Source organism: Macrobrachium nipponense, chromosome 1, assembly GCF_015104395.2.
Source record: "Macrobrachium nipponense isolate FS-2020 chromosome 1, ASM1510439v2, whole genome shotgun sequence".
Classification (NCBI taxonomy): Eukaryota; Metazoa; Arthropoda; class Malacostraca; order Decapoda; family Palaemonidae; genus Macrobrachium; species Macrobrachium nipponense.
Genome location: NC_087200.1, coordinates 124,962,014 through 124,986,616, shown reverse-complemented (window position 1 = coordinate 124,986,616; position 24,603 = coordinate 124,962,014). Strand labels below are relative to the sequence as shown.

The 24,603-nt window shown below is 35.5% G+C and overlaps 1 protein-coding gene across 1 annotated transcript in view; it reads right to left on the bottom strand.

Annotated features, from left to right (window-relative positions):
- LOC135219597 (kinesin-like protein unc-104) overlaps positions 1-24,603 on the bottom strand; it is a 298,157-nt gene that overhangs the window by 139,960 nt on the left and 133,594 nt on the right. Inside the window, 4 exon segments of the mRNA XM_064256487.1 lie at positions 14,062-14,176; positions 14,601-14,803; positions 15,359-15,509; positions 16,018-16,179. Coding sequence (XP_064112557.1) covers positions 14,062-14,176; positions 14,601-14,803; positions 15,359-15,509; positions 16,018-16,179 — 631 coding nt within the window.

Sequence of the window (24,603 nt, the reverse complement as noted above, 5' to 3'; positions counted from 1 at the left end):
ATATCAATGAATCAAAATCAATATCCACAGAAACATTTCCCAACTATAATCCATTCATATTAAATCCAAAGACTCCTCCATTTATATATAAAACTTAACCCCTAAAAGAAAAAAAACTACTAATCCTGCTTTTCCCTCTGGAATGAATCATACATACTATACACACAGACACACACACACACACATAAAGGCATCATGTCCCCATTTCAGACTTATCTTACATCCTGTCTCCATTCTGACATGACAATATATACATTTACACTAATGATACTAATAATCTGCCCACAACTCAACTTGTACATATACGTATAAGAATTAAATATACAACCATACACAACTTTTCTTTAAAAAAACAAACTCCATACAAGGATATTATTTCATAGTAGTACAGTTACTCTCCTATTTACAAAGTGGTATAGTTGTAAATAGCTTGTGTATAGTTGTAAATAGCTTGTACACAACAAGCTTTGCTCCCAAGTACTTTTTCTACCTGCCAACTCTGTATATTGCACATGAGTCTATGTACACTACTACTACATGTCACTTTTCCTAAATACCTGCATACAACAATTAATGGTGAAAAAGCCTAAAATTAAAGCACTAACATAATTCTGCACAAATCTTCTTACCTTATGCAAGAATGCATGTGTTTCTGAAACTTAAAGTTGGAGAAGGTCTATGTACATATGAATGTATTCCAGTTCAAATGCCCCTATCATGTGTTTGTACAAATATGGCTTAAAATGAACTAGATCTTCAGTTGAGCAAACAAAACACAGTTCTGCACATCATGGCACAGTATACTAAACTCTAATATCCTGCAACATAAAGAAAAAGATATCCTAACTACTGTAATCATTAGACCTACATTGCAACATCCAACTTTTTAAACTGAACTTGAGGCTTGTGTTACTGTCATCACAGTCAACATTATATGTCACAAAAGTTAACTATGTTGGGCACTTTTATAAAATGACAGCATTCAGAGATGTTTTGCAAAGCTACAGTGTTGCAGAAATTAAACTGTTGACTACAACCATGACATTAAAACACAAGATTCCACACAATTAAAAGCTGTTAGTTAATATCAAAGTACTTAAAAGTGTTAGTTAAATACGGTTCCACAGCATTTATAATCTACAATGCTGCAGCACCTATAACAATATAACTGGCTAAAATGCTAAAGCACTTGAACTGTCAGCCACAGTTATGCAGAATAGTACTTGATCACAACAGCCAATCCTTCAGTGGTACATCCCATAAAATGATTACATAAACTTATGATTTCATTGCACTTAAAACCACAAGCTATATAAACATTGTCACAGTGCATCAAACTATCAGCTAAATATGCAACATTTTAGCTTATAAAATGGTCAGGTGAAGTGAATAAGTCATGTTACTTTCAGCTACCCTGAAACACTGAGGGGTGTACCACACAAACATCTACGTTTTAATCAGCTTTGCAGATGATCAATTTAGCCAAAAAATTTTGTTTCGGGTTCTTTCAGTTATATACTACAGAGGTATTGCAAAGTGTGAATTGACATGAGAGTTACAAAACTAAGGATGTTTAAAACCCATAAAATATTGTTTGATAGTTGTAAGCACTATGTCATCACTACTTTGAAAATTCAGCTACTGACTTCCTTTGATGCTTATATATACAATCCCTCCTTTTAAATATAAGCCTCCCTTACTTTTCAAAATTATAGTAGTGCATTAACAAATTTCATGATAGCAAAGACAGATATATTAAAATTTAGCTGACCTGCAATACAAAAAAAACTTAAAATATAATTTAAACTTCATTTAATCTGGCTAATATCAAAAGATATGTAGCATATGATACCTTGAAAAAGTAGAAAAGATCAAGGAATCTGTCTTTGAATACACTATCCCGTTTTAGAAAAAGAAAATATCATATTACTTTTAAGGTGACTATGGTATTTTCTTCTTTTGAGCAGCTATTAATCTAAAATTACAATGCATCTACCAACGACAAGGATGTAAAAAATGTTGAAAGTGATATTGAGGAATAGCAGTTTGCGCAATCATACCAGATATTAAGCACAGGCTAATTAAAGCTCATTGTATATCAGAGTGCATTACAAGTTTATAAGAAAGCAGGAATATTTAAAAGCTTGAAGAAATTTACATCAAGGTCATATTTAGAGTGAGGGACTATAATCAATATAATAACTGCATTCCCAGACCATTTTATCTGTATAAGCTTCACAGAATTCCCTTAACCAGATGAAAATTTAATAACTTAATCGATTTCCCCCACTCTAATAAAAAGCTCTCTGTCCTGTTATGAGAAAACACTTCCATCATAAGATGTCATTAAAAGACTTGGCCAGAAATAACTTCCTCTTTTCTTAAACAATACTATACCTACCACCAGGCATGAAAAGACTAAGGTACCATAAAATCTTTGACTTCACACTCTTATTTGTAAATGTTTCTCTGTTCTGTACTGCAATTCTACGCAGCAGGAACACTGACTACTAACTAATGTTTGAAAATGAAGCACTTCCTATCACAGATGACTAAATGGAGTTCAACTATTGTTCAAAATGTATAGTGACCGCTTTTCCACACTGGGTTGGCCATGAGGCTTCACACAAATGATAATAAACACTAATCGCCTCCATTCAATGACTATGCATTATAGTCCAAAGAATTTGTTTATAGGTTTTTAATAAATCATAAACAATTCAGAGATCAACTAACCCCTACCCAATTACAACTGATACCATTCTTAACTTAAAACAAATATGGACTAATAACGTCTAAGTTTCAAACTTAGTACATAGAGTGACATAATTTTGTAAAGAATGTCATTACTATGAAGTAAACCTAAGAGAGAATACAAACAGTGATACTGTTTTGTGGTAAACATAAATGAAAACTGTATGGGGGAAAATGACTGACTGCTGAGTTGCTTATAGCTCATAAGTAAGTGTTTCTAGAATTGGTACAGGCAGTCCCCAGTTATCGGCTGGGGTTCTGTTCTAGATGGGGTGCTGAGAAGCAAACACCGCCATTAACCGAAACTAAATGATTTATGGTGCTTATGGTGCCAAGTTTCGGTTGGTGGCACCGATAACTGGTTAACAGCACCTCTGTTAGGTATGCTTTGGTGCCAAATGCTATTATCTGCAGCTTATGGTGCCGATAACTGAAACTTTGCCTGTTATGGCGCCATTAATTGCAAATTTTATGGCGCTAGAGAAGTGCCATAAAACCGGATTGCCATTACCCAAGTCCGTCGACAACCGGGGACTGCCAGTATTTGGTATTAGGTTACTTTTCCAAGAAAATTTCAGTCTGGTATTACTCTAAAAACATGCTGTCATAATTACAAGTTACTGGGTACTTGGAACACTGTCAGGATTTGTAAATTGCATAGACTACACTAACAACCTTGTCTATGATAGATAGGTCATACTACTGCAGGTTAAATTAATCAGCAAAGGAATTCATAAGTCTGATGATTCATAGGAAGGTTGGGAATTAAATCACTGGGGATAATAAGGGTAATATCATCTTAGTACAAAATCCTAAAACAATTACTTCCACACTGTTTCTTGGCAAGTGCTGAAGGAATACAAAAGATATTGAAGTGCAGAAGTTAACTAGAGGTGCCTGTGCCTGAAAGAAGGAAGGAAAGAGGGCTTGGGATTCAGGAAAAACATAAATTGAGAAAGAATGACATCTAGACAATGAGACATCTAGAGTACAGGTCCAACAAGCCTCGAAATTTTCAACACTGTACTGTTACCATACTGCACGAGATCAAAAAGTATGACTTAAAATTTTTGAAACCAAAGTCCTCATGTGTGTCTTATGATGTCATATTCAATGTTAACTGTACATGCAGGATCTGTCTATCCTATATATCTTTCATACATTTTTTATGAAACTACATGAGCATTAAAACAACAGTTGTTGTCAAAAGATTAAAAAAACTCAGTAAACAAAGAAAATTCTTAAAAGATAATCTCATAACTTCTAGTTGTTACTGTCATCAAGATATATCGCCAAGTTATTTGGGGATTTCTCCAATCTCTAATGCCCTGTAAAGCATCAGCACCCATAATGAAGATCATACATGAAAGAAGGGATGCAACCTAAAGCAGCAACAGAGGGCAGATTGAAACACACTTGGTTTTGCTAATTCAGATATCTAACATGAAATCAATCACTGTGAAGGATGTCTTGTTCTCTGATGTACATACTATAATAAAATTAATAAAGATATTTTCTACTAGTACTCTGCATCTCCCTGCATTGCTATCTTATAAATAAAATGTTATAAGACATACGCCTGTGTACTGAACTATACTTTAAACCTAGCCTCTGAAATTTTTATGGTTCTCTAACTAAGTTTACAAACTTAAGCTTATCGTTTTAAATATCTGTTGCCATTTTTTGAAAATCTAGAAAGAAAGTATGCACCTCCATCAATCTTTGCTTAAAACTCTTAATTCAAACCAATTTTTACATCTGCTACTTTGTTTTTTCTATTACTACGTCCTAAGTTCCCAAACTCTTCTAAATTAAAAATGTAAAGAGGTTAATATTATCTACCTATATATAATATTTTGTATAATCCTTTCCTAAACACTGAAATATTATAAAAATTTTCCTAGCACTGAAAAATTCTTGGCAAGTCCAAAATTGCAGATACATTAGTTTGTGCTAGAATTTGTCATTGAAAATGATTGATTCACTATGTATAAGAGACCTCACTGCCCTGTTGATTATCACACCAGATCAGGAACTGGTATAGAATTTCCTGAAAATGCTTCACTTCACTAAACTCAAAATTTACAGAATAAATAACTGAGGGTATCAAGCTATGTACGATTTACAAATTCTTAGATTTCACATGAATCTCAACTCCTAAATAACTTATAAAATGATCGGCAATACACTGAGTTCAGAAAAATTATTCTATCACATAGACACAACACAATTTTTTTTATGCATATGTCACACATGAAAGCTAATGTAACTATATACTATTGGTAATAACCTTTACCTTCTAACTCAAACAACCTTTACCTTCTAACTCAATATTTTTATATGGTAAAATGGAATATGTATGAAAGGTTTTTACACTGCTGTGCTATCCACAATCCTTTGCTAACCAAATGCTTTTTAAGGCTAGGGAAACATTTTTTAATTCTTCTACAGATAAGGACTGCAGGAGAAAAGATATGTTTTCTGTTCCTTATCGTAGTAGGTCAGAAAAGTTAATTATTTATTACAAATGCATCTTTTAAACATTGCAAATTCACCAAAGGTAACTTAGTACAAATTATGAAAATACTACAAAACTATCATGTACTAGAAGTATATGTCATTCCCTGCAAGAATTGCATTACGTAGTAGTTATTCCAGGAAGACAGGCCTAAGTTTAGCAATTAGTTTAGAGGAACAAAAGAGCAGGTGTAGATTATGTATAAGGGAAAGTTCAATAAGCAGACATGCATAAAGAGATAAGACATACAACTGACTGGCAAAGGTCGACCATTACTTATTAATGTGGTATTGAGAGTAGATGAAAGATAGCTGAGCGCGCCAACTGTAATCAACTGTGGTATAGAGTAGTAGTACGTACTATAATGAAATAAATTCTTTATATAGATGATGTTGTCATAGAAATTATTAATGTTTCATTTTAAAGAATAAATTTTAATTGAATTTCTAAAGAATGAATTTGAACTAGATTTCCACCTCTCCTACTGCTCAAGCTATCTTCATTATTTTGTCTTGTTCTTCCCAGAAAACTATTATTTTAACTTCTTGCAGGAATACCAAAAGAATTCAATTCCATATTGGGCATATTGCTGAGTTAAACAAGTTCTTGTATATTTAACAAATGCAAATATACTTCACAAGACATACTGCAATCTTCTGCTTTTGAAAATTAGAAATTATCATAATTCATTTACCAATGTTATCCTAATCATCTTTATTCCTCAAACATTTATCATACAAAATTTCTATTACTGCATAGTTTGGAATGCCTACATAAAATAATCAAACTTAATTATTGTACTATATATATACTGTAAAACCAAATCTCAGTTATGGGATTTGTATCACATATGCACATCACAGAGATAGTTCACAATCCTTTCATCCCTCAATAAAGAATGTGAGTTTAAGAAAAATTAGTTCAAGGAAACATTACAGCAAAGATTACTTGGCAGCCATGCTGCACTCAATATCTGAAAATCTTTCAAAAGAAAATAAAACCTTCCTTTGGAGGGCAAATAATCCATAACATTAAAAAGATTTAACTAAATGAGAAAATATCACAATAGTCTACATTATTTTTTGTAAAAATACTGTCTCATTTATGAAATTCATGCATATAGAAAATATAAAAATACAAGAATACGTATCGTCAAAATATATTACCATCTGATAACACCACTACAGATTACAAAAATACTCACACCCCTAAAACACTATGAATATAAAATGATCATCTCTAAATATTCAAAATTATTACATGATATAGTTTCCCAGCACTAAAAGATGTAACTTTTTAAGAATTCTGAGGGTGCCTTGTAAGAAAATAAAACAGAAACTGGCAAGGATTGATATAGGAGCCAATTTAATCATATACATTTGACAACGAATGATGCAGGATTCTTTACAATCATCCTCATGTTGACAAACACAACAAGAGACTGGCATAGGATGAAGCAAAATAAATAACTATAACCTTTAGTGACAGAGGTTCCTGCAAGGACAAGAAATGAGGGTTTCATAGCCATGACACTACAAGCCACAATACTCTCGCTTCCCTATTAGAACATGACTATGGAGTCATGCAAGAATAATATCAAACAGGAAATTTGAATAAAAATCAAGACATAAATGTAACAGACTCCAACTTTAACTGGAATCTCTTGTCAATTTCTTTAATCTAGCAGGCTATTCTGGAGGATATTCATAGAAAAATGGCTTTACATCCCTTAAAGAAAGAAGCATTTAAGAATCTCATCAATTAAATTTTTAAAGTAATTTTTTCTACAATTATTTAACAAAATTTATTCTAATTCAAAGAATTGATTTTCCAACTTTTATGATTTTAATCAAAATAACTAATGTCATTTTTATTTTAGCCACCATTTTATGCAAGGGAATAAAATACACTTTTGTGCATAAAACATAAGAAACAAACTAAATTTTCAAAACTTTATAAAATAATACTACACTGAACATAGACAACACAACATTACTTACAAATATACCATTGGATTATTGGGTCTATTCAAGATGTTAACTTGAAAAGTCCCCCTCTACTTGAAAGCATTTTCACCTAATCACTTCTTAAAACTGATCTTTAATAAGTAAAGCTTTCTATTGTCTCAATGCAAAATACTATACAAATTGCACGACTATTTCCTGTAATCTGATGCATTGTATGACAGGCAAATTCAAAGCTCAAATATCAATATGAAAAGAGCTCTCACACCTAATTATTTCAAAAATAACTTTCAAAACAATGACACAAATAACTGGAAAACTCCATTTTACTGTTAAATTTGAGTTCTTTTTTCATTTCCATCTCTAACCTCCTGGAACTCTTCATGTGTACTCTCACTTTCAAGGACCCACCCTCATCCTGTCTTCACTCACTATGAAAAAAAATACTAATATAATTTTCCTCTCCAAATTTTTTAGAGTTTTTGCTTATCTTGGTTTGTTCTCTCTCTCTCTCTCTCTCTCTCTCTCTCTCTCTCTCTCTCTCTCTCTCTCTCTCTCTCTCTCTCTCTCTCTCACACACACAAAATAATACATGCTACTGATGCCAACAACAATAAATAAAGACCTTGAAAACACCAGCTCAACTTATCCACTTTAAAGAATAAAACTATAAAAACAAAGCTATTACATCATCCTCCCAGGCATAATTAATAATAAAAAAAATCAGGTTCAGTAGTCTTTTCATTCATATGTGTTTTCACACCAAAAGCTTTATGATTATCTTTCAAGACTACTTTGAATATATTCCACATATAGTCAAGGGCCTGCTCAATAAACATCATTCCAGAATAGCCACAAATATTAAAGAAAACAATTTTCCTTTTGATAAATACTTCTAAGAAACATTAAGATATATATCTACACACCCACACACACACGACCCACACACACGACACACAGCACAACACACACACACACACACACACACACACACCACCCATAATATTATATTACTATATATATAATAATAGCTCTATAGTATATCTAATATATATAAATATATATATATATAATATAATATATATATATATATATATATATAGATTATATATATATATATATATATATATATAGATAGTATTATATATAAGAATAATATTATATATATATTATATATAATAAATAAATATATTAATAGAATAGATAAGTATATTATATATATAGATATAATACTATTATATAATCATATATTTATATTAAAATATATATTAATAAATATATATTTTTATATTATATTAATTATATATTATTTAATATTAATTAAATAATAATATTTTATTATTTTTATAAATATATATATTATTAATTATTTAATTAAATATAAATAATTATTATAATATTTATATTTTTTAAATGTTTACTTTATATATATTTATTTTAATAAAATTATTATTATTATAATAATACAAACTTGCTCTTGACAAGGTTGCTTCAGAGGTACAAAATTAAAAGTTTTACATCTACTAAACAACAAATCTGATAAGCACACTGATATTTATTGCATTGCAACTGTTAGTGGATCATCCAATTAAATTTACTTCTTCTGAATGCATAAGTTTAAATATAGAAAGTCCAGTTCATTTACTGCTGCCTCTAAGCATCTTGCAGAAACCCGTTCCTTTACATGAATAACTGAGATGCAAAACTAAATTACTTTTGATCGTAATACTCCAGTGGAATTTAAAACACCAAAATATAAGGATATGTACTATTACATAATCCAAAATACAGAAGCTTTTAAAATTTGTTTTGTAAAATAAACTAGACAAAACTGAAATCAAGCACTGAACCACAAAGCCTGAAAGAAACATGGCCCAAAATGCTGTATGGGGTTAAGATGTCTTCGTTGAATCGAGATGGAGGTTAAAAGTAATTACTATGCGTCAAGGGCCAGCAAATACATAACGCTCAAAAGAGAGAGAGAGAGAGAGAGAGAGAGAGAGAGAGAGAGAGAGAGAGAGAGAGAGAGAGAGAGAGAGAGAGAGAGAGAGAGATAGTGTGTTCTGTATTAGGGCATGAAAAGTAAAAGAAATAGTATGAAATTACATCTGTAACTTCAAATTCAAATCTGAACATTTAAATTGTTGCAAAGAGGGGTTGGCACAATTTGTCTTTCTAAAATGCACTGAATATTCAGTACTAATCCTAACAATAAATATTTCAAGGATTAAATAACTTGAATAACAATTCAATTCAATTCTATGTAGAGTATCCCTGATATATATTTCCTCTATAGAGTAGTACTAGGCAGTAAGTTTAACAGAATATCCTACATTAACTTGAAATATCCTCATTGTCATGGGTTTATGTATAAACTGTCACATCTGATTCAAGTGAAAACACTCACCACTAATAGACAACCTTGGAACATATAAGCAAGCAAATGACTGTGCAATGACATATATAACCACATTAATGTGCAAACATTTACTTTACACTGTGCACAGACATGCTCACCCAGGGATACTATGAAGAGAAGGACTCCATAAATCCTGTTACCTATACTACTAAAACTACAATATACCGCACTTAGATACAAAATAAGCCTTCTCCATATGGAAGCTAAGTATATTTCATCCTTTTTTCTCTTTTACTTCATATAGTTTCATATATGCAGTCCACTTGCCTAATATGCAAGCTTGTAAAAATCAAATCGCCTTATATGACAAGCAGGACCAGGGGTATGACTAAAAACTGTAATATGCAAGGTTCTGTTGAAATTTTTGCTCCAAAGAACTGCTCATAACATCAATTAAGAAACTATATGCAAGAATACATAGAGCATGGCCACAAACTAAAACAAGACATATGCCTGTATACTATGTTGATCTAGTTCTCTCTCACTTAAAAAAAGTTTTTAAATAAGTTATGAACAACATATTCCTAACATGTCCAGAAAAGAAACCGGCTAAGTTAGAAAAGGTAACGAATATATAAAAAGCTTTATTCCCCAGATGTGTATTTTTGTACGTATCACAGCGTGCATTCTTTAAAACACGCAATAACTGAACAATAAGCCGTTAATAAAAACAGGCAAGCAGTGCAGTACTGCACATACCATCATTTAAAAATAAATAAACATTGTAGAATGACAAGAATGCTTTTAAGCATTATATACTACATGTGTAAATGTGCATTTGTCCACTGATCTCATCTGGGCTTATAACACAATATGCAATAACTGTGGGCTCTCCCTCTCTCTCTCTCTCCCCCTTTTGACTTCAGCACTCAGTAAAATATAATTAATATTATCTTATTATGCACAATATTATTCTTTATTGTTCCAATATCTGCAATGTAGTTGCCACACCTGGGCACTATTATTTTTCAAGGTTAGAAAAATTTTGACTGACATTTTATTTAATTCTTTTAATTTTTCTAAGACCATACTGAACTGTTATTCAGAAACACCATAGCTGTTCCTTATAAAACCATACTAAGCAAGGGATGCTTATATTATTCTTCAATACTACTTCAAATTTTTTCAGCTTTTCTTTCTTTTCATAAAATTTAAAATCAGCTTTATATGCAAAAACTGAACTTCATAATGTGACAAAAATAATATCACAAAAAATTTGCTTTTTTATAATCCCTAAAAGTGAATAATCATTAAGGGAGTACAAGACTTTATAAATGTCAGTGGAAATCTATGCCCCCACCTTTCTGTGAGTACCCCACTTCCCCTTACTGTAAATTCTCATTGTCATTAAGAGTGTCTATTTGTCTTTCCTCTAATAATTTGCACCAGTGTCAATACATTTGAGGAGATATATTACCCATTAGTTTTAAAGATATCTGGACAAGTAAAAGGTAAGGTCTGGTAAAGGATGGCTCTATACATTTACTCTTATAAGAAATCTTGTTTGTAATAAATTAATTCGTAATGCGTATGTAGAGTGCTCTACTGACCACAATCTCATATTATGCGAGTAGACTGTACTAATAAATATGAACATTGTCTATCAAAATGGTACATTCCACACTTAAAAATGACATAATTTGAGCCGTAAGCTATTCTCTCTCAAGTTAATTTGGCATTACAGCCATATAGGAAATCACACATGGATGAAAATGTAAAGATGGGGAATTATGTTGTCAAATACAGACAACTAAAAAATCAGTTTGACTTTTCTCACCCAACCTAATTATGCTTAACCTTCTTAAATCAGCAATAATGACTTTTAGTTAATATATAAAAAAAATTCCAAAGTAAATAAAAAATTATATCCCAGAAATTTCTGCAATTAGTTTACAACTAAATTTCTTTCAACAATACTGAGATGCTCATACAAATCTTATAGCAAGAAGAAATTTCTCTTACATACTTTTCAATTAATAGATCTTTTTCACCAATTACGGTATGCAGAAGTACTACTACATTATAGTGCATGGACTTCTTCTAATGAAAAACATATTTAAACATATTTTGTGTTAGGGCTATGTTAATATGCCAACAATTTTGGTTTAATACGAGTGCATACACCACTTCTAATAAAAAGCACATCTTGTGTTAGCACTATCTTGTATCGTGACAATTTTATTTAAATTCAATGCAAACAAATATTTTACTTGTTTTCATACATGTAGTAATAAAAAGAATAACTATTTTTCTTTATATAATTAGTATTACTGTAGGTACTTTACCTATGTACACCACACAGTCAAAACACTTGATTCATAAGGCTGGCCACTTTTCTTTATCGACTAAATATTCCCTGATTACTTATGTATTCTCCTAATTATTTTAGAGAGAACTTTATTACATCTTCGCATGCTTACTTTCTATGTACCGTTTCATTAATTTTAGACAATAGTAATGAATAACATTAGCAAAACCATAAAATTCCTAACCTACCCAAAATGACTCAATTAGCTTGTGATGACAAATGGACAGTTTAAATCAACTCATCCTAAGGGTGTCATACATCATACCACTGATAAAGGAGCAAGATACTACCTACAATACCTTAATAGTAAATAGTATGTAACCTTGCTCAGGAGAAATATAACCCTATTAAATCTAAACTAGGCTGGCAAACGGCATACCTCTTCACATTTCCAGTTTTATCCTCCCTTTCCACATTTTTATTCACGAAAATTAAAATCTTGCTTCTACACTCATTCACTGATATCACGTTTACTACCGTAACACACCTAACCATAACTATCAACTGTAAAAATTTACAGCAATTGCATCACTTACAATAATCCCAATGGTAACAATATTTGTCCTCATGAGAATATCAATTAATTTACTAACGCCATTCTTGCCCATAATATTATATCATTGACCTCTAGATTACACTATGATGTAAAGTGAGGATTTAAACAAAATAATGCTGAATTGCAGCTATATACATGAAGTACTTCTAAAATACTGAAATCTAATTGGCAGGTTTTGCCATCATTAGTACAAATGAAATGCTTAACTCCAATGAAAGAAGTCTGTAGGATTACACCAAGAGGATATTGCTACATGAGACACTCATATGTGGATATGCCAAACTGGGATCAAACAAGGGAGATTATTTGTTTCTAAAAGTGCTTGCCATGCATGGAAACATTACATCCTAACATAACAGAATTTTGCCATTCTATTTAAGTTGGACATCACAAGACAATTCATGTGCCTTTTCCCCTTTCAAGAAGTGAAAATTGGTTGTTTGGGAAGAAAAAATGCAAATGTCTGAGAGAGCTCTAGTACCATGAGAAGTGAAGAAAAATTTTGTTTTGTATAAGAGCACATGTTTACCTTTATCAAAATAACTGATGAATCATATGTGAAAAAATAATAGAGAAGACCTAATAAATGATGGCTGTAAGTAGTTCCTATCCAGTCAGCTTGATTCTTATTTTAAATATACTGTACTAGGGTGAAACCAATTCTTTATATCTATGATATATCCAAGATACTCCTCTCACAAAGATATATCAAGTGATTTAACATAGGATATCTGCAACTTTGCAACATCAGTAAGACAGAATGGGAATGCCAATGCTTGCAAGCAGCAATCTGGTCTCTTATCTGATGACACATAAGAATCCTAAAAAGACAAGATACATCTGCATCATACATCATAAGGTCTGGTAAACACAAGCTTATTTTTCTATAAAAACTGTATTCCATTTTGTATATTAAAATTAATCACATTCAAAACTGGTATCTCAACAACAATGGAAGAGGAATGGCTTTAACAACTATATGTACTTTGTTTACCAACTAAAATCATATATGATGCTAGAAAATTCAATATTACATGATTACAGCATTTGTCCATCAGTCTTTCATCTTAAGGGTAAAAAACAGCCAAGGATAAGGATAAAAAACATTCATGCACTTGTAAGCTACATCTCAAATTCTATATTGTCTGGTCTACAAACAAGTCAGGATTATCAAAATACATTACAGTACTTCTAATGAATACAGGGATATACTATACTAGAAGCAAGTTCAAACTGTACACTATTGAATACAAGTGTCCTGGAAATCATACTCAATACAGGGTACAGAGTATAAAATATTAAAACAAAATTCTTTTGTAGTATCCACTCCATATAAAAGAAGTATGATCACTCTTGTAATGAAATTCAACAAAAATCATCGCAACACAATCCAATGATCTAGTATGGCTTTATAACAGTACATTTTTAAGGTTAATTCATAGTATAAGTAATCTTGCTTGCTTAACACAGACTGGATACTTAAAAGATGCTTGTTCTTTGGAACTTTAAAAAATATCTGAGAGCAAACATGGAGGAACCCACCAAAGATGTCCTCTTCATTGTTGAAATCATCAGGTGTATATGATGAATACATGGACATAGTCATGCTCTGTTCCTCTACTTGCTTTTGTAGAGCATCAATACGAGCTTCATAATTCTGAAAGAATGGCAGTTTACTTTAAAAAAATGTCAAAATACACGAAAGAGTGTCACCAGCACCCTTATTTCAAAGGATGGCCTCATGAGATAAAAGAACTCTAACATTCAAATGTTGAAGTCTGTCCTCTAACAATAAAGAAGACCCTGTTTACAAAATAATCCCCTATTACGACAATCCTTCATGATCATGTGTGTAATCATTCAATTTCCGAGGCAAGGACAAATTTTCACCCAATATACAGTACAAGGAAAGTATATTAGTATTACAGAGGATGTAAAACATCTCTCAAGCAATCAAGTTCAACCACAGAGAAAAGGTTAATCATGATGCACCATCCCAATAACTAAATCCCATACTTCTGCTTTTTAAAATTTCACCTTAGCAAGAGAAAAATATAACCCTAGAGTAATAAAAACTATACCTTTCTTTCTTTATCAAATTCCTTTTGTGCTTCCTCTTTCTCACGCTGATACTGTTCCTCTAAAGCAACTAATCGCTTTTCCATTTCTTCTTTCAAGTCAATACCTTGCTTCTCCAGCAATTCAACCTGTGCAAACTGCCAATCAGCAGGTTCGCCTGAGCCAGGGGTTTCAGCAGGAGATTTTGTTTCCCGGCGTTCTCTGGCTGTTTTTGAAATGAGAGAAGTCAATAATAAGATTTCATTACAAGAGTAGGTCTTAAATGTTTTTATCCATGCACATTTACATGAAATTTGCCACATCATCACACAATATACTTCTCTCGTTTTAATCAGGTCCGTAGTAAGTATTAATTAAAGGGTTGCCAATATTTAATGACATACAAGACCACTTAAAAGAGCAAAAAAAAATGCAATGCCTCAAATTAAAGACATTTTCTGTAAGCGTATTACTGTATATTACCACATCACCACTTTACTCTAATTTTTAAATCCTTCAGACCAGTTCTGTGAGACATGATCATTTACAAACTACCAAAAAAATTGAATAATAGGTAATGACCTCATATAATTAAACAAAAGAATATATACTAGTTGATAACCTAGTACTCAAGAATATATCCAAACACTGAACTACCAAAGGTAGGTATTAAATGGTAATTACTGTGCTTTACTTTTACTGCATACTAACCTGACATACTGTACAGCAGTCAGTGAACTAATTCACAGAAGAAAACTATAAACGATACTGTATACATTACCTTGCTCTGGATGATTGAATCTAAAAACATGATTCTTCCCAAGAATGACACGAGAGCCTGTTTTTAAGACGGTTGGTTCTACCAACTCACGTCCATTTACATAGCAGAGAGCATTTGGTCGGGGATGAAGAGATACCACACCCTCCTGGTTCTGTACAAATAAATTTCACTTTAGAAAAATGAAAGCAATAATTGCAAAATTATCAAAAGAGACAACAAGAGGACAGTCTGTTCAATAAGTTAACAGGTAATTTGAGAATTCCAGTGGATGTTACTGTCTATGAAATAGAAGATATGAAATCAACCACTAGTCAGAAGTGGCTTGCACAAGGATTCTCAATATTTGAGTTTTCTAAATAATTTTCTTACCTGTTACAAAAATACATTGACAAAAATTATAAATATAATTTTTTCATATTTAATTCTTTATTGTGTTCACAGCATTTTCTGAAGGAAAACAAAAGCTATAATATTTTTTTAAGAAATGCACAGTAATAATCCTAAAAAAGGTAACCAGAAAATTAACAATTCCTGGCACTGAACCTTTCTGATAAATACTAAAAGGTCCTCATAAATTACACATGAATGTTTGGCTTTACTTCAAACAAACTAAACTAAGTTACAATATATTCTTCATTGAATTTCATCTTATTACTTACTTCGAACAAGCAGTGCTCAGACTTTATATGAGCTCCATAGAGCTGTATGTCTTGCGGAATATTAGACTCTGCAGACCCAACTTTTGTAATGCCATCCTTTATGTAGTAAAGAAGACACTCAGACATTGATGGGTCTTCATTTAGGTTCACCAAATGTGGAGTCTGCAATGACATATAAAAAACAGATGAATGCAAATGTGATTCCAGATGCCAACTTATTTAATCAAGAAAAGAAATCAGTGAAGGTAAAAAAAAGATTACCATATACAGTTGACTACCAGGATTTGTGCAGGATAGGGACCACAACCCTCCCACGAATAGCTAAAATCGGTGAATACGTGACACCCCTCTAAAAATGCTTATAACTGGCTATTTTGATAGTTCACACACAAAAAAAAACCCTAAAATTGCTGTTACAGTAAATTTCACGTATTTACGTTCTCAAGATTCAGAGATTCACCTACTCGCAGATTTTTCTGTGGAACCTTTCTATAAATTATTCGTGAAGTATTAGCAATTCATGAACTTTTTCGTAGAGAAATATTCATTAATTAGTGTATTTTTATGTTATTTTCATGGCTAAATCCATTTTTTATGACAAAAAATTGTTTACTAATTTTCAAATATTAATATAAAGTTTAATATGATTGAATAATATCAAATATAATTAAATAATAATTCTCTGTCTCTCTCCTTCTCCCTTCCTATCTCAGATCTCTCTCTCTCTCTCTCTCTCTCTCTCTCTCTCTCTCTCTCTCTCTCTCTCTCTCTCTCTCTCTCTCTCTCTCTCTCTCTCTGTCATTGTTTTGTATGATAATAAATGATTTACCTAATGCATAATAAGTACTAATTTTCAAATGTTAGTAAGATGATATAATAATAATAATAATAATAATAATAATAATAATAATAATAATAATAATAATAATAATAATAATAATAATAATAATAATAATAATAATATTAAAAATGACTGCTGCTTCAGCGCTATTAATCTTGTAAAGAGTCTTCTCTATCTTTCTGATGACGGCTTTCTCGTTGTTGCTTAGACTGGCAAGCAATGCACCAAAGGGCATGGTAAAATTCGGTTGAGTTTCCTCCTGATCGACGGGACATTATCAAGCGATAACTGCTGAGGGACTGAATTCCAGTGGCAAGTCCATCTCCTTTTATCGTGGTGTTGCGAGCTCTTGAGTACGGTCAGAGCACCTCTCCGGCAGGTCGGGTTTTCATTGCTTCCTGGGAAGGTGACTCATACGACGGGCGTTTACGAGTCTTGCAGACCTTCTCAGGTGGGGGGTATCACTGGGAGCCTCTTGATTGGCTTCTACCTGAGTGACGTCACCCCCTGGTATTATTCTCATGTCCGGTGTTTGTTTCATGCGCGCTTTGGTACTTTCCGTTGGGGGGGAAGGGGTTTGTAGTCCTCCTCAGCACACGTCGGTATGAGGAACTGCTTCTTGGGTGGTATTAAGGGGGAGGCTTTTCTTCGAGGATGAGCAGCGCTATAGGAGACGCAGACGGTCGTGGGTCAGGTGCTCTCCCGATGATCTTAATATTCCTGAGATGTCATCTTTCTTTGATGTTTCTGTGGTGTACTACAAGGCGTGATGCCTAATGGCGCCCGTCCTGGGTCGTGGCAGGAAATCCTTTTTGACAGGCGCAACGCGTCATGCCGATGTAAATCCCAGGGCATCCTTGGGTGGGGCATACGTCTCGGTAGACAACGTTGGACTGCTTCAGGGGTCTCCTACCGGCGGGGAGGGGTTTTTCTTCATTCATTGGTGGTCCTTCGTACGCCGATTCTTTTGTAGTAAAATAATTGGAGGGGCACTCTCTTTCCTTCCTCCATGGGGCGGACTTGTTCCTTCCTTATTATTTTCTTCATGGCTGCTTCGTGAAGAAAATAATAGAGGAACACGTCCGCCCCATGGAGGAAGGAAAAAGTGTCCCTCATTATTTACTACAAGGTACGAAGGACCTCCTGATGAAGAAAAACCCCTCCCCGCCAGTAGGAGACCCCTTGAAGCAGTCCAACGTCGTCTACCGATACATATGCCCCGCCCAAGGATGCCCTGGGATTTACATCGGCATGATGATGATGCGCCTGTCAAAAAGGATTTCCTGCCACGCCCAGGAGGGTGCCATTAGGCAGCACGCCCTTGTAGTACATCACAGAAACATCACGAGAGACAGCATCGTCAGGAATATTAAGATCATCGGAAGAGCACCTGACCCACGACGTCTGCGTCTTCTAGAAGCGCTGCTCATCCTCGAAGAAAAGCCTCCCCTTAATACCACCCAAGAAGTGTTCCTCATACCGACGTGTGTGAGGAGGACTACACCCCTTCCCCCCAACGAAAGTACCAGCGCGCATGAAACAAACACCGGACATGAGAATAATACCAGGGGTGACGTCACTCAGGTAGAGGCCAATCAAGAGGCTCCTGGTGATACCCCCCACCTGAGAAGGTCTGCAAGACTCGTAAACGCCCGCCGTATGAGTCACCTTCCCAGGAACCAATGAAAACCCGACCTGCCGGAGAGGTGCTCTGACCGTACTCAAGAGCTCGCAACACCACGATAAAAGGAGATGGACTCGCCACTGGAATTCAGTCCCTCAGCCGTTATCGCTTGATAATGTCCTGTCGATCAGGAGGAAACGTCGCGTTGGAGAGAGAGAATTGTATAAGTAATAATAAATCAAATGACTCAACCAAATTTTACCATGCCCTTTGGTGCGTTGCTCGCCAGTCTAAGCAACAACGAGAAAGCCGTCATCAGAAAGATAGAGAAGACTCTTTACAAGATTAATAGTGCTGAAGCAGCAGTCATTTTTAACAAAACATGCCTACGAGAGGGTCTCCTTCCAGAATAATAATAATAATGAAAATAATAAATAATAATAATAAATAATAATAATAATAAATAAATAAATAAATAATAATACACTGTTATTACAATATTTATGTATTTCTATAATCAGTTATTTAAAAACTAAAGAACAGAATTCATCCATATCTTTTGCCTTAAGCTGTGAAGTGAGGAGGGAAATGTGGCCCTGTCAGAAAAGTCACATTACTTGACACAAAGGGACCAGGTCCAAATTTTTGCCAAGGCCTGATCAACCCATTTCTATTTCTTCCTTGTTTTAACTCTCTCTCTCTCTCTCTCTCTCTCTCTCTCTCTCTCTCTCTCTCTCTCTCTCTCTCTCTCTCTCTCTCTCTCTCTCTCTCTGTTATTGGCTGTACATATATATTTCTAATGGTAAAATGTTCCAGATGACTTTGAAATTATAATAATAAAGGGATTTTGGCGTAGGAAAAATCTATTTCTGGGCGAGGAAGCCGTGTCGCCCAGTGAAATACGTTCCTTTAGCGCTATTTCTAAGGTAAAATATTACTAAAATACCAGAGAACTGCTAAATTGGACATGCCAGAATATTCTGACTTGCTCACCCTTTCTAAAAGGGTGTCGGTATGAATCTGGGGCGAGTGAAAAACACTACCACAGCAGCCTCTCCAATTAGCCTTTTCCAAATCAAAACCCTTTAGAAAAGGGGAGCCGTGCTGCGGCTCACTCCCTGCTACCGCGAAGGTAGCGTCAGGGCTGACATTCCTTTGATAGCCATTCCGAGAGCTGCACGTAATTTTTGCACTTTTTTTTTTTTTTTTTTTTTCTCTGCCTTTTTGGCTTGTGTTTGATAGCTATGGATCGTCAATCTGCTTCCCCATCCAAGTTAAGTCCTGGTTTTTTGTTCGACACTATTTAGGGAGTGATTTTGACCTTTGTGGTTCTTTTATTTAGGGTTTAGTCTGGCGTCGCCTTCGCTGAAGAGGCTGGGCGCCGCCATTACGCGCTCCCCTTTTGTGTCGTTTCGGTTTTGCGTGGTCTTCCATACTTCGTGAACCGAGTAGTATATCAGTACCCTTTATTTGCCTTTTCTTGGATGGCAGTTTTTGTCGATCGTGTATATGTTTATGTTTATGATTATTATTTTCGTGTTTTCCACAGGGGTTTCCTTTCGAGCACGTGTCTTTGTTTCGTGCCTCATCGGGTACCCACCGTTATAGTTTTACTGCTTTTCATTATGATTTTATTTTGTTCTTTTTCGTTATCATGCCTACCTCTGCCCTTCGGTTTAGTTATATCATTACGGCATTAGGCCATTCTGGTTTTGTCCTGGTTAGGGCCATCCTTATTGGGTGGTCCTACCTGGTTGTTAGGTGTTTTAATAATTTTATGTTCATTTCCCTTCCCTTCTTCCCCTTTCGCCACCCCCCGTGTTAGTGCATGATTTTACATTACTTTTAAGTATTTATTATTTATTTGTGTATTATTTGTGTATGTTTTCCTTTGGGTGATCGTGTTGGCTAGCCTACCACGTTGGTCTCCCCTGCGCCTTCCTCGCGGTCCAGTAACCGCAGGGAGCCGCTGGGTCACGTGATCGTCACCCCTCCCGACCTCCATTTCCCCCCCTGCGCTAGCGGGCTCACGGGTGGCGTGCTTATCTCACTCAGGTTGTCGCGCGACCGACCCCGAGTCTCTGCGGGGGTGTGTGGAGGGGGGCCTCTCAGGCCTTAGGTCGGTGGGTGTCGCTTCTCAGCCGACCTTACTTCGGGTATGTTCGGCGGTTAGTCTGAGCGTGCTCGGCTTCTCCCGCCTCTCTGAATGTTTTCACCCTCCCGCCTTAGACATTCCCTCCCCGCCCATGGCGGGTTTGTGTTCCAGCCTCTCCGGCTTCGTCGAGGGTTTTGTTTTCGGGAGGTTGTACCTCCCTAGGCGGAGATTTTAGTATAGATTTTTTATTTATTTATTGTTTTGTTTAATTAGTTCATTGAACCTCCGGGTTCATTGCTGCCCGGGATAGCCCGTTGCTAGTGCCTTTGTATTTCATTCTCCCTGATCGGGTAGCTTCAATAGGAGGTTCCGGGTTACCTGGAATGTTTTGTCCTCCGGGCTACCACGGTTCCGAGTTGATTTTTATGCACTTAGCACGAGTTCCAGGATGCATATGTTTATTTAGTCCAGGTCACTCCAGCACAATATCATTTTTCCTTGAGCGTCTCATATCTTGTTACATGGCGATACTCAAGTATCATTATATTTACAGGCCACCCAATGTCTGGTTGCCAGCTGTAATGCCGTTCTCCAGGATCCTTGCGGGCACGATGTTTGCCGGGGCCATGCCCCCTGCGCTGTGCTGTTAGAGAACTCCGTAGTGTGGCATCACGAAAACTGTTTTGCTTGCTACGAGTTGGTAACTCGGGTTACTTCTTCGGTAAGTCACCTGTTCCCTGCGCTTCTACCTTTAATGTGGTCTTTGTAGTAATATTGTTCTACCTTTAATGTGGTCTTTGTAGTAATATTGTATCTTACTGAACTTTTAGCCCTATCGTCTCCGATAGCATAGTAAGTTAAGCTCAAGGTTAACATATTTTGTTTCTTACAGGCGGATCAGTCTGCAAGGGATGCTGCACTCTCCACCCTCAAGGTTTGGGTAGGAGGCTTTGGATGGAATGTTGGGAAGTCGAAGCCTTACATCCTTTCCCAGGACATGGCGGCTTTAATCTTCCCGGCAGGAAAACAAACCACCTATGTGGTCCCAGAAGTTGCAGCTCCCATAATTGATACTATTCAAGAACTGGTATTGCAACAACAAGACGAGGAGTTACTGGAGCTTGTGTTGGGAGGAGTGCCAATTCCGGTTACCGAAGATGTACCCATTTCACCTAATATGGGTATTGGTAAGAGCGTTGATGAGGCTAGCCTTCTAAGTCCTCAAGGTCATTCCTTGAGTACTTCCAACTTTTCCTCTCCTTCTTCTTCTTCTTCATTCCAGGGTTTCACCAGGGGTTTGCCTCCTTCTAGGTTGCAACCCTCCTCGGTGATACCTAAAGTGAAGAAACTTCAGGCAAAAACACTGCAAAAAAGAGCTTCAGTACCAAAAACATCATATGGCAACCTCCCTAAAAATGTTCCGGCATCCCATACCAGAGATACTAAAACCAGGCAGAAGTCCCTGTCAAAGCCCACTAAACCAAGGTCAAAGGAGGGGAAATCTTACCATTCCCCTTCGAGCCCTTTACCATCTACTTCTAAGGGCCTGATACCTCATAAGGTACCAGAGGAGAAGGGGGATTCCTCTCCCGCTGGGCAGGACCTGTTCAACACGAATATTTTAAAACAGGTCAATAACCTAGGAACCTTAGTCAATATGGTTACGGCAAGGTTTGAGGAGGTGATTAAGAGACTGGGCGCTCAGGAGTCTCTAATTGCGGGTCTTCAGCAGGGTGCAGCAGGTTCGGCCCATCCTAGTAACCTAGTGCAAGGCCAGAGTATGCCGGACGATTCCACTCTCCCTCCCTTTCATCCAAGTAACCCTTGGAGGGTAGCGAACTTCGCTCCGTACATTAATGGGATGTTAACGATAGAAGGCTGCCGTACCCGGAGACTCGAGGACTTCGAGTTCTTCCCCGCAGGCTTGCAGCCCCCTTTCATCGGCTATGCCTGGCTGTTCTTGTTAGGGAGGATAAGGTTCCGAAGGAAACTGTCATCCTTTCCAGGGACCAGGCCCAACAATCATGGGTCCGCAGTTTAAGAGCCTTTAAGAGCCCGTTCACTATGTTCACGACAGACGAAGAGAACCCGTTACCTTTTACAACTAAGGTGGCGGAGCTTACTCTTCAAGCAGTGACACGTGATGAGCCCATGCCCTAGCTTAGAGAAACAGACCCTACATCACTGCTTCTTTCGAGCGGGGAGGATTTGTGGGTAGATCTGCCGGCAACCTTCTCTGTGAGGAAGCTTAAGCCGGATTGTGCAATCACTATGTTCAGTGAGCGCCTTCCTAGGCTGTCGGATGCTCTAATTCAAACAGAGTTCGATGCTAGGTCACGTCTTGCAAGGTCTCTTAACTCATTAGTTTCAGTGACTTTGAAATTATATTAATAATATCATTTCAAAGATTAATACAGTAATAAAATAAATATATAAGGCATATTTGATGTTGGATGATACTTAAGTATACAAATAGTATTTGAACTTTCAAGTTAGGCAGTTATAAGCATTTTTAGAGGAGGGTTCTTAGTATTCGTGGATTCTAGCTATTCACAGACTGGGCCAGGTACGCATCCCCCCTGAAAACAGGGGTCACTGTATCTGCCTATTTTAATAGTTTTTTATTGTGAAAAATGCAGGTATTTAGTCACAAAAATATATAATATGAAAATACAGTAATTAGTGAATATTTCTCTGAGAAAAATTCTGCGAATAATAAGGACATTCATTCCACAGAAAAATCTGTGAATAGGTGAAGCCACGAATCAAGAACCGCGAATAGGCAGGAGTCAACTGTGCTGTAATGCTTTCCAAATATCTCTTTCTATGGCTACTGTCCATCAATGGAATATAAACACCAAGTAGAACATTACCATTTCCTCATATGTATACAAGCAATCATTCAAGCTATGTATACTACAAAACTCTAAATTTAATTACTATATACGTCATACAATATTGAGTCTTGCACATACATAAAGATAAGTTGTGAAGTATGCTAAGTCAGAAAATTTTGCAACAGAATATGTAATTAAGCAATACATATTATGAAGCATGCCCCTAGTTCACTTTCACACAATTATCGAATTACCTTATGGTACTGCTAGACAATTACTACTTATCTGTACTATATCCTAAATGCCACTTCCAGAAAACGATCAAAATCACAACAGAGAGAGAGAGAGAGAGAGAGAGAGAGAGAGAGAGAGAGAGAGAGAGAGAGAGAGAGAGAGAGAGAGAGAGAGAGAGAGTGAGTCTTTTAGTATATAATAATATAGCCGCAATCTGCTATAAGTCATGATCAAAGGATAATTTTAAAGTTTTGGGAAGCTACTAAAGTAGTATAGGTTATAAGTATACTATAAGTAGTATAGGTTATAAAAATACTGAAAGCTCATGAGAATCTCAGTGCTTTCTGAGCAGGTTACAAAAAATAATAATTTCATAAGACTAAATCTTCTTCAGAAGTTCTTATAATGACTGCAACATTCATAGCTAACAAACCTGTGGTGTTAACATTGGGATAAATCTTCTGGTGCCAGTTGGAAACCAGTAAAAAACAATAAGAATTGTTTATGCAAGGAATTGGTGGCATCTGTCACAGAGATGAGGTAGAGGAAGGCCAGCAACCGAACTTCAACCTCGTGACGTATTAGTTTTACATTAGGATAAGACCTGGGTCTTGATGATAGGAAATGCTCACTCTTGGTGGGAGGTAAGAGAATCCTGAACTGACTGGAGGTTTGCTACAGCTGGTCACACTTTCTGGATAAGAGATTTCAAAGGAAGGAGACCTAACCCTCTGAACTATTAGATATATGTGTATCAAACATTGAGACTAAAATACAATGCAGAAATGCATTGCATAGGAGGAAGTTAACAAGCTATATCCGTTCAGATAACACACTAAGGAAGCCACCTATCATTCCTCTCTCCCCTTGCTAGAGAGAGGAAGAGTTTGCAACTGAAAAGTATATTTGTGTAGAATATAAAATATTCTAACAGTAAGGCTATTTCATTCATCTG